At 40.1% G+C, this 19567-nt stretch overlaps 1 protein-coding gene across 1 annotated transcript in view; it reads right to left on the reverse strand.

The window, feature by feature from the left end:
• Positions 1 to 19567, reverse strand: part of LOC105450941 (homeobox protein homothorax) — a 364527-nt gene that overhangs the window by 342358 nt on the left and 2602 nt on the right. Inside the window, exons 2-3 of the mRNA XM_011691070.1 lie at positions 10130 to 10389; positions 3837 to 3978 (exon numbers count right to left, since the gene is read on the reverse strand). Of these exons, the coding sequence (XP_011689372.1) occupies positions 3837 to 3978; positions 10130 to 10389 (402 nt within the window). The remainder of the gene's footprint in view (positions 1 to 3836; positions 3979 to 10129; positions 10390 to 19567) is intronic.

The raw sequence follows: 19567 nt of genomic DNA on the forward strand, positions 1-19567 counted from the left end.
AAAATAATTTATAGCGCAATTAATCATTGATTTCCTTATTCAAACCAAATTTTTTTTTAATCGAATCTTCGTAAATGGGTAAATATGAAATCAAGAACTTTTATTCATAATGGAGCATCGCGACGCTCATTTGACCGGCCAGATTCACGTAAAGGTGATGCACACGGCCGTGAGGCGACGAAGCGCAAGTAAATTTTTCGACCCGGTCGCCGGAGATGATCGCGAAAAAAAAGCGAGATGCGCCTCTTTTGGCGGATGAAAAAAGGTGCAACAAAGGCACAGAGTAACGTAGCGCAGCAGGGGTACAACCGATGGCACGTTGCAGCCAGGCAACGACGTCGAAGGCAACGAGTGCGCGCGCGAACCGAGATAGAGAAAGAGAATGAAAGTTCTCTGGCGAGGGCAGGGAGAGGAGAGAGAGCGAACGTAGAAGGGCAGAAGGGGGCACGGAAGACTGGAACATCGCGGCCCCATAGGGCACACGATGCGTGGACCGCAGGGGGGGATAATAGTGGACCCATTGAATAGATCAATTTACAATGGCAGAAAATGAGCAGTACCCCACTCCCATCCTTGCATCGTATGCCCCTCTCGACGCCTCTCCGGCCCCCCTACTGCCATCGCCACGGCTCGACTCTCCACGCTTCGGTGCTTCTCACGACTCGACGACCGCCGTGGTCGGGCCCCAACTGAAGTGCGCGCATGCGCCGTGTCTCGCGGCAACTATGGCGCATGCGTGCACGCACGCACGCACGCACGCACGCACGCACGTATGGTACGCACGCAACGAAACGCGAAATAATCCCGCGCGCAGCATGCGGCCCTTTTGTCGTATGGCCCTATCGCCGCGGCGCGCGGCGGTACCGATACACGGGGCAAGAAGGGGACACCGAGGGATACGAGGGCATGGCTCACACGGCACGCCTCGGAAACCGCCGCAAGAGGATTGTCACCTGCTTATCTGCCGACGTGCATCGTCGCGTGTGCGTGAGAGATCTACGCGCCTAGTGACGGCCTTCAAAGGCAACGTTCGCTTGAATATCGATGCTTGCGAGAAGTGTTGATTTGCCGAGATGTACGATACATCTGAGACGCGTTCTCGTGTAAAAAAAAAAACTATAATTATCCTACGAATATTCCTAATTTTAAGTCGTTAAAAAGATTATTGACAAGTGTAACAAACTGATAATGTTAAATTGAAAACAATCTTCGAATTTTCGAACCTTGTGTAAGTGCTAAAAATTAATGTATTACTCATGTTAAAAGAACGCGAGAATATCTGATTGAGATAGTCGAGTATATCAGTTAACAATAAATGTAAACTAATTATAATCTCTCAAAGATATTCTACTTGGCGATATCATATACATATACACTCTGAATACAAGTAAAACAAAATCCACCAATTTTTATCTTTCAGAAGCTTCATTACTTTCATTTATCCAGGTGCCTATCTGTTTCTTTTCCTGCTGACTGTGTTATTATTAATTTATCGTTATTAAAAAGCCAGATATTATAGAAGAAAAGACTACATGACTGTCAATTTCTACCTCGATGTTCCATGGATTTAATCGAAACTAACTTTGACGCCGAGAAAGAAAAAGGAAAATATTCGAGTAAAAAGCGGCATCATATTGAGGCGATATACATGCACGGCATCGTCACGGAATAAACGTCCCGTAGTCATAAGCATTATTTTCCGCGCGTTTTGAAATGCACCTTATGGTGTGCCTTATTAAGATGCAAATATCATGTCAGTTTCGCAACGCCGCCAGGATATCTTCGACGGTATACACACAGTGTAATAACGTCGACGCTCGCTCTTAGATAAATAACATAGGAACACGAGATTCGCGATTTTCGCGAGTTGCACTACACTCCGCTTTCTCTATCGAAGAAAAAAAAAGCAATACGCGCTCGATTATCTCGAAAATCTCGATACGCCGGAAATTTGGAGCGTTCTTATCGTCTGGTGCTTTTCGGCATCAACAAGACAAAATAATGTATACATACGGGTCGCCACCTTATCCTACCTCGCGCCGAGGCTTAACTCTTATCGTTATCTCAGCATAGCGTTGCTCAAAGCCACTGCTACCGTATTACCGACACCCTATATTTAGATGTAAGTCTCGACGAATTTCTTTTTTCCTTCCAGTGATAATATGACGCGTGAGCGCGATCGCGTGAGCGTTCGCGAAAATTCTCGCGATCGTATATCTATTGTGCACAACGACACGGTTTAACAACACACATCAAAACGTATTATCTGTTATATCTCGATTGAGAATTTTAATTAATGAGACATGATGTATAATATAAAATCCTAAAAACTGTATCGGTTAAAACGCATAATGCTACGTGAAAATAACTGGAGGTTACAGCTATCTAACGATGCAGTCGTAATGGGTCCGATACCTTTCAATCTAAATGTGCTGAATTCGTTTGCATCGTTTCACCATATCGTGCAAACGAGCACGATAACATTTTTATTGCCCGTTCTGTCGCCTCGACTTAATGTGCTGTCGTGAATGCTACATTTCTAAAAAATTACGTAAAAAAGCTGCAGGCAGAAGTGAATGAATTTTCTTCATTCTGTTTCATTCAAAATATCATTTTCCACTTATTTCCGAATCGCGCTTTTCGTATCAAGAAAATTTATTATTCACATAGCACTATACATGGTACTATATAGTTCAGCATACCAATATTTAGTTACGTAAATCGTTAATTAGTTCAATATATCTCTGAAGTAGAGCACTTTAAAGCACCCCAATGACACAGAAAGAAAATATGCTTTTAGATATGGAATATTCGTTCGACACTTTTCTACTATCAAATAACATTATCCGTTCTAATCATGGTATATCATGTTATCGATGCAAATGTCTGTGGTAAGTAAATTAGCTGTAGAAAACACGCGGAAACGCGCGTTCGACCGGTACACTTTCAGAGACCTTCGAACAGACCTACGTGCGCGACCTGGCACGCAGACGGCGAAATGGTATGTTTTAAAAGGTCCAAATCGTTTCACGGCATGCGGCCCATAGGCTCTCGAGTTACCTACGCGTGTCCTTGGGGGGACCTGCCTCAGGTGAGCCGCTAAAGGGAAAGAAAAAATAGGAAGCAAGAGAAGAGAAAAAACGCGCTCACGCGCGCGAGCGAGTGAGCGAGTCTTCTGCCTCGTATAGCTAGAACGGAGCCCGTATGCCCGGGCCCCGGGTCTCTCAACGGTAATCCTAAAAATAAGTCCCACGGATAGACAGGGTTCTTCTTCTTCGAAGCTTAAGACACGCTAGCGAGTCTCGTGCGTGAATCTACTGTTTCGGGACGGAGACGAAACGCGCGTCCTCGTGACTCACTCTTCGTGCGAAGGTCCGAAAATCCCTCCGGGACATTCTCTCACGGAAGAATCGTGCGACAGTCCGCCGAACAAAATGCTAAGATTTTCATGAAGATTTCGTCCAAAGATCTTTTAAAACATACCAAGGAGTTCTAAAATTCGACTCATCACTATGCTGTTGTAACTGTTTAAAAAATCATCTCATTTTTAAACCGCTCAAGTTAGTCTCTATAGTTCAAAAATATCATCTCAATCATATCCTTTATTAATCTTTTATTAATTAATATAAATTTAATTCCTGAGATAAGCTATTCTATTAATTTAGTCTATTAACTCATAAATTTGATAATCAGGAGACACGGTAGTATCTTGCTGTACATTACGACAGCACAAATACGATTCGTCAATGCGACATGATGTACCTTTATACACATATCTCTACATATATACATATATAAATATTTTTTTCTATACATTTAATATTTTGTAAACTTACTTGTTTTGAGAAGACGGCGATGTCCTCGTTGAAGCTTTCTGACGAGCATACGTCACCACCGGCTACACCGGGCTCGCGTGGTGTACACGTTGCCAACTCACACTTTTCGAATATGAGTGCGAGAAGCGGGAACAGGGGATGTCTGAAAGAAGAAGTGAGAGAATGCGCTTAAAGATAACGGGTATAACGCAAGGCGAATGAGTGCGCGAATGGCAGATACGCATTATGCTAACGGAGCGTACCGCATCGCGCCGTTTCGCAAAGCAGCGCCGATCTCGGTAGGCATGCTAATTAACTCCACAATCTTTCGAGCTTCTGGCCGACGGCTTCTGGCCCGATTCATTTCTACGAAGAGACGATAAATTATTATCCGATGCTCGCGATATTATATAACGAGCGTCGGCGCTTGCGAAAGGAGGCGCGAAAATCTCGAGCGAAACAAACTTGGCGTTCACGAATGTAATTAATCGAGATCGATATAATTAGCAGATCCGTGCGAGTGTACCGTAAAGAAATGTGCAGTAATAATGCATTTGCTCGCGACGACAAGAGTCTTAAAACACTAGAATGGTACACTCACACACTTATTGTAAGCCTGTTTCCCGCGCCGAAGAGGTCTCTTCGCGAGTGTTCCGAATGTCCGTATGCCGGATGTCCGTAAATAGCGTTTCTCGAATCGTCAAGGCGTGGCCCGTGCGAAAAAGCAATCTGAATCGACACAAAGTCTCGTCCACACGGCGGTAGACCGGCCGCACGTTTTTCTCTTATCCGCGTAGCGTTTTTCTCTTATCCGCGCGTGACCGACGGGGTGGGCCGCCTGTTAGCGCTACGAGGACGCAATTAACTCGGACAACCGTGGTGGCAGAAGAAGCAAAATCCGGCGTGAAGCGCTTAACCGAAAAGCAGGGGACTACTTCGTTGCTGCCCGCGTGGAAAAAAAATGATTCCGCCTTCATACTACCATTAGATTTCGCTCCCTACATTTTGTTACGCGGAAGAACAATGTTATACATGAGCACGCGAAACAACACCGAACACTACAGCTAACTATCGCAATTCTGTATGTTCTGTTCTTATTCTAATATTATACTTATGTACAAATTCTTATCTATATTTATATTGTACGTTTTTAGTAATATTATACGATTTTCTTTCACATCAACATTTTTCCGTGAGTTTTAGTGTTTTACGTGTGTGTAATAATTTTATATTTCATTTTCTGTAAGATATCAGCCGTATTCAAAGATTACTCAATTTCTATTACTTTTTTTCCTTACAATTAGCTCAATTCATGATTTATTCGTGATTCGTGAGCACGCACAGATATAGGTACATCCAATGACAAAATTAAAATGAAATTAAATAACGAAGAATGGAGATCTATCTTACCAAAAGCCTTACCAAAAACAACTAGAACAAAATAACATGTGTGTTCGTGGAAAACTATAAATGCAATGGGAAGAGTATGCTGAATAATGAAAAGAGTCGCAAATCGTTCTTGCTTTTTGTTAAGTTAATTTCAACTTACTTTGTATCGATTGGTCCAAACATGCGTCTAAAGATATCATTCAAAGTTTAGTTACTAATCAAATCGATACGAGTTATTTAAATAAAATCCATTTACTTATTGTCTTTTTAATGAGAAAAACTAAGCAGCAAATAATTGTGTTGATAAATAACTGCATTAATAATTAGAATCTAATAAAAATACAAAGTACAGCAAAAAAAGCATTATAATATATAGAGAATTCTTAGAATAATTGAAGAGAAAGGGAGAGGGGGTGAAAGAAAGCAAAAAAAAAGATAAGATCAAAAAATGGAAAAGATTATACCGCTCAATACGATGGTAATATTCTTTTGTACGTCTAACAATAAGCGCGTGTTACACGTAAAGTACGCTTACCAATGCAGCATTACGAGGATAAGATAAGATTAGGCTGGTGTCTGTGCAACAATGTTGCAAGCTGGGACTTAATATCAAGGTTTAAAATTGACACAATTCTGTGACGTTCTGGAATTATTTACTTGTTGATATTATAATATACAGCTATTTTTCAGTAACGCTCACAGAGAAATTTTTCTGTTTAACATTACATTGAAAATCATCGGTCATGTGAATTTTAACCTTAAAGCAACGTGCAAAAGGCGGACGTATTTACCATTGCGGCTATGCAAATGCAAATGACGTCATTTTGAAGTTAAACGAAGCTTACATCAACTTCTAATTTGCGTTGGTATCGTTAACATTTTACTTTAGAATTTGTCAAACGATCAGTCGTATGTAAATTAGAGACACAGGTGGACAAGAGATGTGATAAGAGTGTACATATAATCTAAATACAATCCACAAAGTAAATTTCCACAAAACAACGCATTTAATTTGTATGCACGTTCATTTGAGACGAATGTTACCGAATATAGAGTATTAAATTGACAGCGCTATTCAACAAATTACACCGAACTAAAATATCGAATTAAAATTACACATGGCAACTAGATCTCTCAAACGCGTTAATTTTCTTTATCTTTTTTTAAGGTATTCAGTCTCGATAATATAATCAATAAAGGTAAAAAGTTTCAAGATATAAAATCTTTGCCTTAAGAAAGTTTTGCAAGTAAATAAATCATTAAACGCGACTATATATCTATATAAATAGGCTACACCTCTATATACATATACGGATTGTATATGACGACGTCGTTGGTTAAAAGTGACCATTGACACGGATTTTTAGCTCGCGGCTCGTCCCCCGTCCTATGGGGTTATACAATTTCAAAGACGGCGATGAAACCCTAGAGGGGTCTCGGCCCTCAAGAGGTTAAAGCGAGAGAAAAAGAGAGAGAGAGAGAGAGAAGGACCGGCGCGAACGTGGTAGCCGGCAAGGTGGAGGCGTTGTGTGCGCATGGTAGCGGGTCGCGTCTCGCGGCGTGGCGGACATAAAACGATTCGGAACGAATTTCGACAAATTGACGTAGCCGCCGCGAGCAACGTACTCTCCTGCGCGCCAACCGCGCCAACCTAACCGAACCACCATACTGAACGAACCGAGCAAGGTACCGACCAGGCGAAAAAAAGTCCCGTCGACTTTACCCCTTTCGCCCGCCACCACCGCGGTGTGGTCTTACCTATGTAGTAGTCTTTTTTTTCTACTTTCTCCTTGTCCATATCTCTATCGCCTCTATAATACTTGCCGCGCGCGCGGTTCCTCCTCGGACTCTATCCCCTGCAGCACCACGGACCGTCCACCACCGGATAATCGATTTAACGCAACGTCGCGCGGTAATTGTTAATTTGGATTTTTCGCTCGCTCTCCCAGCCGTATTGAAAGCTCTTCTGACTCCTTTTTACACTTCTAATAAGATCCGAAAATGACTAACGCGATTCATGAGAGATCGTAGATTGGGATTTCGAATAGATTACGTTTGAAAAAGCGCACGAAACAAAGATCGTTTTTTAGATAGTGCAAAGTCAAATCCCGCGAATAAGATTCGTGATTCGCAACATTTACGATCACACCAATCTCGCTGACCATTTTCTCAGGCCTCGCGAGGCCAATCGGATGCCACAGTTTCCCCTTTTTATACGCGGTCAGGAAAACCACCGAGCGCGTTACGGGCCGCGTTCAATCGCGGCGGTACTTTAAGTGCACGTTTCTTGAAAACGCGGTCGCGCGCGGCACAACAACAAAGTGCAACGTCGATGACAAACGACGAGCAGAAACGAGGTGTCAGAATGACGGGACCGCAAAAGGTAATGATATGATTGGGCCGTTGTACGCCGTACGGGGGATGTTTGCGGTTTTGCGGTTTCCGCCCCTCAAATCGACGCCTCTTCCCTCTTTTTCCCTCCCTTTCTCCCCCGCCCCTCTCTCACTCTCTCTTTCTCTGCCTCCCCCGCTCTCTCTTTCTATCGGCTCTTATTGTTGCGCACAAACATCGTCAATTTCACGCCGTGCCGCGGTTTACGATTTGCTAAACGACAACGACGCGTTTTCGCGCGCATGGCTTAATTTTGATGGCGGCGTAATTTCATGAATGCCTTTCGATTTCGTCGCGAATACGAGAAGACCGTGATTGCAATACTGAATACACGCAATGATCAAATATAAAACTTGAATCATCGAAACAATAAAAGTTAAAAGAAAAAACTATTCGCATTCCCTCGTACAGGAAGCCAAAGTTATATTAATTAAATCGGCAACGATAGTGAAAACGATACCCGTGTTTCTTATTATTTCACCGAGAGATCGATAATTGAACGATAGTGCTTCTCCGTCTGTCGGGCGATAAATTGTCGCTCGGATTTGCGTAAGACTCGCGAGACGTCTAATCCGTAAACGACCCCTTGCATAAGCCGCCAAGATTCCAATGATTGGTCAGTTTTGTCTTCACGTTACATCCGGTTCTTACATAAAACTTTACTAGGATCGAGAATCTCGACGTCGTGATGGAAATCATTACAGACTGCAAAATTCATTTTCCATATTATTTCAAACAATTAAGACGTCATATCAAAATGAATATATTATTATATAATACTTTAATTACGAAATTCAAAAAAAATATGTATGTTATTATTGAAATATTATTATTGGGAATTCAGCAAAAAATATAGTGTTAAAACATAGTATATTATTAAATTTTATTTATGCATCTGTTATAAAAAAAAATTATAAAAATCTCTATATTTTTTATATCTTTATTTTATTACAAAATATACGTCCGTAAGAACCATCTTTATACATTTACATTATGCAACTTGTTTTAAAAATCATTCTATGCAATAAAATGCATTAAGATGTCCCTGACTTTTTTTTCTTTTTACCGTGCCTCATTACATTCGAGCATGAGCAGCATCAATCTCCTCGCACGTGGAAAGCCCCACGCGCTTTAATAGACGAATTAATCGACTTTGATGAAACATGGGACAAAAATGGCTACGGACTCTGCAATCGAACGACTCAATCCGATCTCGCCAAAAGCGTATTCTATAAATCGGGATTACTTTGTATAAATGCGAATATTTTTAACATCCAAGTTCTTTTCAACGCAGTGAAAAAAAACATACGTGGCATGGCATGAGATCATAAATATTCTCAGAATTAATCCCAACCAAAAAGAAAAGTATATTTTTAAAGATTCAAATTTCGTATTGCAAATGATTAAAAATAGACACAAATAAATTCTTTCTCCTTCTCTCTATTTTTTTTTGGATAATTTTTGAGATAAAGAAAATTACAAATTTAATCTGAATTTATCTATATAACGCCTTTCAATTAATCTTTCAAATAATCGAGATTTGAGATACCGCCACGATAGGAGTAGGGTCTTCTCGCCGGCGGGAGAGTGTACGTATAGACACGTGTAACCGCACCGAAAGCGCTCGTTCTAGCGAGGCACAGCGGCGCGGCGCGGCGGCAGTGTTCCGAGAAAGTTGTGGAATCTCCTGCTCGGGTCGGACCGGGGCACACGACGAATGGACAAATTACAGGGTGCACGGAATAATGAGGCTCCCGTTCTAGGACGTACATCAGAAATCGGGGCATCTCGCGACTATAAATCACGCGGAACACGGCCGCCGAGCCGCTCCGTAAAACGGCCAATTGACGTGTTCAACTTATACGAACGATGCGCGTGGCACGAGCACCTCTAGCGATATAGCGATTAGCAACTATAGATAGTAATATAGCAACTCTATCACCGACCAGAAAGAGAAAGAAGAAGGTTGTCTTCTTTTCGAAAGTGCGGGAAGAAATCACAGCGATCTAGCAACGACTTGTCCGTTACGGACAGTTGTTGAGGTAGGTCGAGTAAAGACCGATTCAGAAAATCAAATGGCCACGACGAATTTATGTGCATTTTAAGTTCGTCCCGTGATTGCTCTCGCACCTGTTTCTCGCCAAAACATCCAGCTTTAGAAAATGGAACATTTATCGACATATACTTTTATGGCAAATTTGACGAATAACGATAGAAACAGGTTACAACATATATTTTATCATCGGCAATTGTCACAATTATTAAATGTTGACATGCACTTGTATCCAAAAGTAAAGTTATGTCATACAAATTAGACGATCGTCGTAATGGCAGCTAAAAGTGTATAATATCACGATAAGTTGCATTTAGAAGTATGCGCGACTAGTTATCGCGTTTGTTATCGTCGCGCAATAATATTCGTTTTACCGATCGGCGCTGCATTGCGCGACGCGCTCGACGCGTGTCCGATGAAAAAAAATACATATATATATATGTATATATAGTACGACAAAAGTACAGAAAATCTCACTTACCCGTATATGGCGTCCTTGTCGCGTTTGTGGACATCTGGCACCGCGGAGGCCGCGGCCGCAGCTGCCGCCGCGAGAACATGTTGTGGCGGCTGAGGAGGAGGCGGTGGGTATTGGGGGTGGGCAGGTCCCATACCTCCCAGGTGTGGGCTGTGATGGAGACCGGGAACACCGCGGGCACTGCCATGTGGATCGTATAGTCCTGCGCCTCCACCGCCACCACCGCCCTCGAGGTAACCCCCGTGCAGCCCGCCATCGTCGTACTGCAACCAAATAAAATTATAAAGTTTATAAAATATCGATTATTATAAAATATATTTATAAAATAAGCACAAGATTCGTATATTTGCCGATGCCTTTTTTTATTCAAAGCCATTGCCAATAATTGTACACGTATATACGTTCTTGATTAGATATATTAGACATTTAAAATGAGATCTCGCTACAGATCGTGCTAATCTACAAAATGTTCTTAAAAATGTCCTTTGCAATTATCTGCTAGTGCTTCTTATTATCGTAATCTTCGAGTTTCTTTCCTATTTAAATATAGGCACTGTCTATTCTGGCGTTGGCTCGTAAATTTAGAATCGCGCGTTTATAACGATTGACGCAAGGACTCGGAGCGCACACGTGGATGGAGAACGTTCAAAAGGTGACACGGGAAACTACTAGAATGTCACGTCTTTTTTTAAACTTTTTTTAAACTTGTAACAATCATAACTTCGTCACTTCAAGTTCCTAAGACGAGCATCAACCGGCACTTCGAAGAACAGTAAACTGTATTCTATAAATCGTAATGTATTGTCGAGGCCTATACGCAATCGCAATGCAATTAAATTTAGAAAATGAAAATTCTTATATACATAATATTGATGAGCGGTTAAAACTCATCTATCTATCGTTAGTTGAAAATGATAAAATATACAGGATGAATCTAATTATTTAATATAAAACCTGTTCAAAAACTTATAATTTCAATAATTCTTAAATAGCAAGTAATTAATTTTAATTCTTGTCTTTACTTAAAAAAAACTTTTTTAATTTATCAGATACTTCCAAATGTAATCTATTCTACTCATGAGATAATGGAAGGTTATCTTATTGTCGAAAAAAGATACTTTTAATTTACCATTATATTCTACGTTCAAAAGACACAAACACTTATTAGAACTTTTCCGCAGAATCACGATTGTCAACTTTTTCTTCGTTACACTATCACTGTCGGGGGAAACGATAAGATTTAATCGCCGCGGGAGAAACAATTAATTACATACCACCGTACGGCCGGTAATAAATAACCGCGTATTTCAATTACGCTTAGCACCGACCTTCTAGAATACCGCAAAAAAAGGGCAAGGCCTAGTGATTTCTAGCAATAAAGTTCTCGCACCAATGCAAAGCTGATGGATGACAAACAAAAGTGCGCTAATTGCCGGACAAATTCAAACGTGCGGTATATCGATAAAACAGAGGGAGGGAGAAGGGGGGGGAGAAAGAGAGAGAGAGAGAGAGAGAGAGAGCTTGATAAATGGAAAACTGGAAACTCGCTTCAACTAATCGCGATCAGTTGGTCGGCCGATCGAGAACGGAAGCAATGATTTTCTCGAGTCCTCCAAGCCCGCGGCTTGTCACGCCAGTCGACGCGGGAACGAAAGCAAGCCGATTATTATCGCTAATTGCTTAATTCTAGCGTTTGACGCGGAATGCCGCGTAATTTCGTCGCGAAAACAAGAAGCGGTGGGAATTCGCGATTATCAACTGCGGCAAGTGGGAATGTGCATGTGTTCGATGAAATCCGGAAGAATGCAATTGCATCCGTTACGAGGCAATACTACAAAAATTGGAAACACCGCGTTCTGCTTAATTGAATTCACTTTTGGCGCAACTCGCTCCTGAGAGCGACAAGAAATGTACCAACGTATACAGAAAACTATTTAAGCAGAGGGAGGAAAAAATATACATCGACGTATCTGAAAAAAAATGAGATTGCAGTATAAATTCTTATCAATTTCTCTCTCCCTCTCACTTAATTTGATTTATCTTACGTTGAATACCGAGTATCAAGATTGCGATGGAATTGCAAAAATTACGTGGTGCGAATCGAATTGCCTGCTATTGCATTTGAATTAATCCGATACGCACGTTAAAGTCGTTTGAACGATCCATTTCGGAGCAGAATGCATTGGTATGGTGCGTTGGTTAAAATTCGTCCTTTCCAGCTGTGCGCAACTCGTCCTCGTTTTCATATCGTATCGCGAAAGTGCGGTGATAAGGCGTCGCGAAGAAACCGAACAAAGTACTGAATTAATATGGCCGATATCGTCATCGGCGTTTCTCGTATTTAACATGCAACTCTGAGAGCTCCATATGTTCCTCACACCTTCTACGGACACCGCTTCAACTTAATAACATAGCTATGAAACCTTGATTTCCGACATATTAAATTAAAGATATTTCGGGGCATTGCGAATACTTTGATGAAAAAATTAAACGCTATATATTTGTCTTTTACAGTAATCTAAGAAGTAATAAATAAATTACAGACGTTATTTCTAGAGATAAATACATCTTGTAAAATAATTTTTTGTAATATTACAACACACGATAAATTATTTTTCAGCTATCATGAATATTTCCATTTTGCAAGCTCTCTATTCATACAGATACGTAAATTGCACTATTGCATATAAGCACTGCTTATCCGCGAAAAACGAGATAAAAGTGATTCTTGTCTGGTAGCGCGCGAACATGTCGCGTCTAGAATGCGAATTTCCCTGAACTGAAGGACTGAAAAAGGCCGTGGACAATAATTCACCGCCATGGCAGTATGAAGATATCACTCGACGGGCGAGCGGAATATCTTAAAGGGTAGCAGGAAGCGGGATGAGGTTGTGTCTCTCAAGACGCGCGCGATCATGGAAGACTTGCGACGAACGTCTACCGACGATGAAGCTCGTCGTTATGCTCGTCGTCGTCATCGTCGTCGTCGTCGTCGTCGTCGTCGTCGTCGTCGTCGTCGTCGTCGTCGTCGTCGTTGTCGTCGTTCTCGTCAACGTCGCCGAGAAGATTCGCGACAAAGCCGGTTCGAGAGAACGAGCTCGTGCACGCCATATACAATACAATCGCTATTTGCAGACGGCGTTAATTTGTGACCGAAACGAACAAGAAGTTACAGTGCAACGTCGCGACGATGTCGAGCTGTCACCGAGACGTACGAGCGATGGACCGACTTGACGTGGAAAGGATATTTCCGGAAATGGTGCGAGGAAACGACAAGCAGATTTTTAGTACATCGTTACTGTCTTTCCCTCTTTCTGCAGCAAATTATTTCGCTTTTCTCTTTTGTTAAATATAAATTCAGTCAAATTATAAGTCCTTTGAGCATTATCAATATTATATCGCTGCGTGAAATAAAGTACCTAACGAATGTTGCATGCATGAAAATTCATATGACTGCTTAAGTGCTGAATTATGTTGCGCGTAACGTTCGTCTCGAGCAAAAATTGAATAATGCATTCTAGGGTTAATACACGAATTTGTCCTGTCATGGGGATTAATGCAAGATGCGAGAATTCCGACGTATGGAAATGACGTTTTTGCGTAAACAGCGCGGAGCCGCTTTGGTTTCGCGCAGCTGTAACCGGCTCGGCAGGCCGAAGAACCGAGGGAAATTTAGCAAAGCCTGACAAACGACCGCCATTTATAAGTAGATAGGTCAAGGCGAGCGCTTAAGCATCTCAGTATAAATTGCAAAAAAAACGCAGAGGAAGAAGACAGAAAGCGGGGGAGGAAAGAAGAACAAGACATAGCGTATTCGTCTGCTCCGCAATACTTGTGTGCGTTGTGCGCGATTATTTCTGGGTGAAAATATAAATTGGCAGAATACATCGAGAGCCGGCGGATCACCGCGAGAATTCAGAAAATTGTCGAATGATGAAGATGCCGCCGTCGACGAAATTTGCAAAGTGACGAAATAAATACTAATAATCTGACAATATTAGCCCTTTGCTTCTCTCTTTCTCTTTTCTATTTCTCTTCTTTTCCACTCTTCCCCTAACATTTCGCTGCGGTTTTCATTACACTAATGCCAGAGTTGAAATCAATTTCAAAATCACAATAATGTAAAGATACGAAAAAATATCCGAGATGTCTCTCCCACCAGTCTAACGGTTAATTAATGTCTCTACGTGAAATATTTTCAAGAGAAAATAACATTCGATTTTGGTATCGTCAGGATTATCACTTTCAAAATACAACTTTGATAAATAATTTTTCACATAATGCTATTTTCATTAAGAGTGTTATATCCAATATCTAATTTATATATACTCTTTAATTCGTTGACAAAAAATAGAGACTTTGAGTATCATCAAGATTTCGCAGCGAAAAAGGTGAGACTCTCGATGCCGTTTGACGGCGGAGCAAACTCACCTCGAAATCAAGCAAGCATGTTCGCGAGCTCTTCATGTCAGCCATAATGTTTTATTTCGAAACAAACTTTTGCGAATCGAAATTTTCATTTGACATTTAGTGTCGGCATGAAAATAAAACTCGTTCACCAAGGGGGAGGACCGCCTGGCGTCAAATATAATCGAGATAGATTGATTATTATTTAACGTACCAAATGACGATTTACAATTCATGATAAAAGTTTGGCCGATATGCACCGATTATCAATACTAAACTATTTAAGAACGCTTTTACTGTTAATATCGCGGAGAAACAAAAACAGAAAAATATCGCAAGAATTTTAAATAAAAATAAGAAAACAAGATAAAACAGAAACGCTCTTGTGCACATCTACTTTTTTTACAATCAATAATAATGTAAAAAACATTATAATAACATTATTTTATTCATAAAATTGATGTTTTTCTCCATTTACTAAGTTCTTTCTATTTCCGAGTTCTTTCGATTTCATTTAATATTTAATATCCATTTAATATTTAATGTTTAACATTTTCTTTTCTCTACTGCATACAATTACACGCGATATATAAAGTATAATTATTACACATGACGGTAATTAGTTTCTTTAAAAATTCAATTATCTCAAGCACTTTGTATAAAATCAGATAGAATTCCCGTAATCTTGCGTCTTGCTATCTTTCGTATCGCTTCTTTCTCTCTTCACTCTTTTCTCATTATGTCAGAATAGAAAATCCAACAAGATATAAATCGCGGTAGTGCAAAACTTCCAGTTAACCCTTACATATTAGAGTCACGCTATGAGTGCGATTCTAAGACAAAACGTTATCTTCATAATGATAATTATATTGTCTACTTTGTAGACAATGCAGCAAGTTTCTCTTTTTCATTTTTTCAATATATTAAGGCGCTTATTTAATATATGAATTTTTTACACTATTGTAAGTTAGTAAATTTAAATACATCTTCTAATTTTTCATGTTCTAACGTTTGTGAAATGTGAAAATATTATATTCCGACAGTCAGACTCGTGCCACAATATGAGAGATATTATACATATAATTTCTGAGTCATTCACCGGTAAAGCTATTTAAGAGACATTTGACAAGAGGTTTATGGTTGCATTTGAACGATCGCACCGACTACGGACATATTTTCGGAAAACAGAATTAGGCTCGTATCGAGCGGCGCCCACCGTGCAGCTCTAAATCGCGGGCACCGAGCCGAGTTAGGCCCATTTATCTCGTGCATGAATATGCCTAACGACTGTCCAGACGAAAAAAGGAAAAAACGGCGGCGACGCGGCGCGCACGGCCAATGGGGAATGGCGAGAAATCGATATGACTTTAATCCGTAGGCTAAAGGCCGATATCCGCAATCGGGAGAGCGAAAGTGATTGATGGATGCCCATAAATACATAATCACGGCTCATTCGGCGGCGGTATAGCGCCGACGGACGACGAAAAATCGGGTCCTCGTCGTCGAAGAGCCGTCCGCCATTCTCGCGGTCGAAATTTTTAATCCGAAACGCGCTATCGCGTTACACGGATTTCCTCACCGAAATATACGCGCCACTCATGCAAAACGACCACTTTCTCACTCGCTGTATAATTTTTGATTGCTCACCACTTATAATAAGGATGAAGTTTTGGAAGAAAACACAAATGAGAATATAAAGACATAAAAATAAATAGCAGATTTTAAAAATTAAATAGAAGTGAAGAACAAAACTGTGGTACCGGCCTTTATTCCTAGCGACAAAAATTTAAAGCTGGTTGTAAATAATATCGTCATTTCTCATTAAAATAAATATCAACAGATCTTTAAAATAATCATATACACAAGAGCATAAAATAAATAAAATTAAAAATCGATAAAAATTATCACCAGTAATCCCGAATAAATTAGATACTTATCTGCGACCATTTGAATTGCCGATACCTGTCATCGTTTGCAGGCAGATATAAATTTTCAAGTACTCGCTGTTGTTCCTTCGGCAATCGCGCATTTAGCAAAATACTTATCATATTTCGTCAATGTTTTGCAACTAACGGAGCGTTCAGTCGTCGAAAAAAATTTACCTGTCAAGGACCGAGCTTTGCCGTAAACGTCGCTTTCTCCGATCTACCTCGTGAAGAATTCTCCGCGCTACACGCAAAAGAGATTTGCAATCCATCGAAACAGACACGCACGCACGTTTCGGCAATTTTGCAAGCGCAACCAGGACCGAACGGCGGGACGAAGTGGAATTGAGCGGTAAAAAGCGCATGCCGGATCGTTCTGCACGACCCGGCTACGATTGAGACACCGGTACCAGACCCAAACATATTATTTGCTCGAAAAAATTGTCAATATATTCATTATATCCGGTTTACTCGGAACTGTTTTCGCGGCGAAACGCAATTAACACCTTGAGGATGTATTAGGGACTTTTATTTGTAAGAATGACCCGTACAATTTGTTTGAAATCTCACGATAGATACTGGGTCCGCGCAAGCTCGTATCTAGGGTCCGCTGGGGGTTCGCGGGGGGGAGTAGCGGGAGGTCACCAATGTGTCATTAGGCGGTTCCGCAGATCCAATCACCAGAAAATGAAGAAATCTGCTACCGTACAGAATATTTCCTGTCGTATCTCGAAGATTTGAGAACTCAGAGAACGCAACCGATCGAACGACGATTTACATATATATACTTATCGGCCGAAAACGGAAATATGTCTATATATTCTTAGCGAAAACATGAAAATTAATATCAGATATATTCATATATATATATATATATATATATATATATATATATGAAAAAGCTAAAATTATACTAATTTTAATTCTTGTTAATACATTTGTTAGCAGGACTAAATCAGCAGTATGGAAGAGCAGAAGTACGCGAAAAGATTTCGTTGGTATCACATCGAAAGTTGAGCAACAAAAGAGACTGAAGTCGAAAAAAAATCGCGTACGAATCGCATCACAATGCCGCACGCGTAAAGCATGTAAACATGTGAGTAGCTATCGGCGCGCGCGAGACGCGCTGCTTTTGCATGGATTCAGTTATCGAAATCAATACGGTCTGTTTAGCACCACGCATTGAATGATCGAGAAGTGTCAATGTGATCGAATTTAATCCGCAATTCCTTCGCTTCGAACCGAAACGAGTTTACCAAGTTTCGTATTTGCACAAAACGAGAAAAATATTCCAATAGGCCAAGTATTTTGCATCGGCAAAACAACTCAGGCACAATTCAAAAAATACTATTTTTTAAGAATAGATCGCATATTTCAAACATTTATCCTGCACAATGTATCAATTCTATCATAAAAACGGTTTTTTCTATTAAAAAAAAAACATGAATATTAATGTTGCTCTTCATGAAAGCTAGATATCTTGATTTGCAATAGTCTACTTTGAAAATGTAATTTGCTGTTTGCCCAATGTATATACGAAAAAAATTCTGCTATGATATATATAATATGTATATGAATCAAAAGTAAGAAATAAAACTTTGCGCATTATTTTACAATAACAAGATTTGCATATTATTTGAAATATTCAAGCGTAAAAGCTGCATGTTACATCCGACGGTCAGAAACATATCTCGTATAACTATGAAGAATAGCAATCAACGCAAAAATTATATGTAAATAAAATATTTAACATTAACAAATCTTAAAAAAGCCTATATTAGTCCACGTAGTATATAGAAATGCAATAGTTGCATTCATATTTCTTTAAATTAAACGTAACAATAAATATACGTAAATTGCGCATTTGATTTAAACGCGTGTGATATGTGATTTTTTGACAGATTTTATATAAGCAAATGTAAAAGGCTGTATCGAGGCTATCCCGCAATTCGTCGCATTTGACCGTCGCGTTAACAAGAAACCGCAAGTGACGCGAAGCCTGCATGATTAATTCTTCGAAAAGAAATAAACTAAATTTTGTGATCTTTGTGATGTGGTAAATTTTAATTCAAAATTTAGATAAATGTGACGTCATCTACGTTATAGAGTATTATAGATATAATCATATAAAATTGAAAATAAAGAAATATAAAACTAGATACCGCTAAAGTAGATTTCTTAATAATCACAAGAATATTTGGAAAATCACACAATATAAAAATAAATAATTTGCATTATTATTATACTGTATCATATAGCGCTATTGTAGTATCTTAAAGATTTATTGAAATATGATTCATTAAGTTTGTGCTCACTCCCGGCGCTAAATATATAAAAAGGGGATTTCAATGGTACTTAATTGAATTATCATAGACAGCTATTTATTACCCGAATAATGTTGCAATTATTTATCACGTTAGTACAGAATAATGAAGAAATAATGCGCCTAATTTTTGACACGTTAGAAATGTTTACGAGACACGGTGAATGGAAACGCGTTTCGGAGTAGCGATGCCTTTCATCATTGAGAACAACGACGGAATGTCAACTTGCTGCTTGTTTTAATTAAGCGTTCGTAACGTCACATGCATTTGTCATCGCGCAATCTGAGTGAATGAAAATTACAAAGCTCTGCGCTACCTCTGAAAATCTAACAAAACGCTGCCTGTTCGAAAGATGCGTATAAATTTGCATGTGAAACACGATTAAAGGCAATAATTCGGAAACAATATGCGATCTTGAAGTGAATACTCAGCCTATGATAGCGCGAGCGTGCCTGAAATCAGTGAGGATTCTTCGCGGCGAGTTTCGAAACGGTCTCGGCGTAAATATTCAACAGACGATCCCTATTCGGATGCTCTCGGATCCCACACGACTGTTCAGTAGAAGTCAGCGGTGAACCGACGAGGCGTCGCGACTCACAATCGAGGCCAGAGGAAATTTACTCCCCGGTGTTGTGCTATGATTATCGGACGTAATTACGCCGCGGTCAAAGTCGTCCGATTACGATGTGTGTAATCGACACGTAAACACGAAACGAGCCTGCAAGACTCGCGGCAAATTTATCGCGGGCCTCTCTTCCTCTCTCTCTTTCTCTCCCTCCCTCCCC

This window comes from Wasmannia auropunctata, unplaced genomic scaffold (genome assembly GCF_000956235.1).
Source record: "Wasmannia auropunctata unplaced genomic scaffold, wasmannia.A_1.0 LD336053.1, whole genome shotgun sequence".
Taxonomy (NCBI): Eukaryota; Metazoa; Arthropoda; class Insecta; order Hymenoptera; family Formicidae; genus Wasmannia; species Wasmannia auropunctata.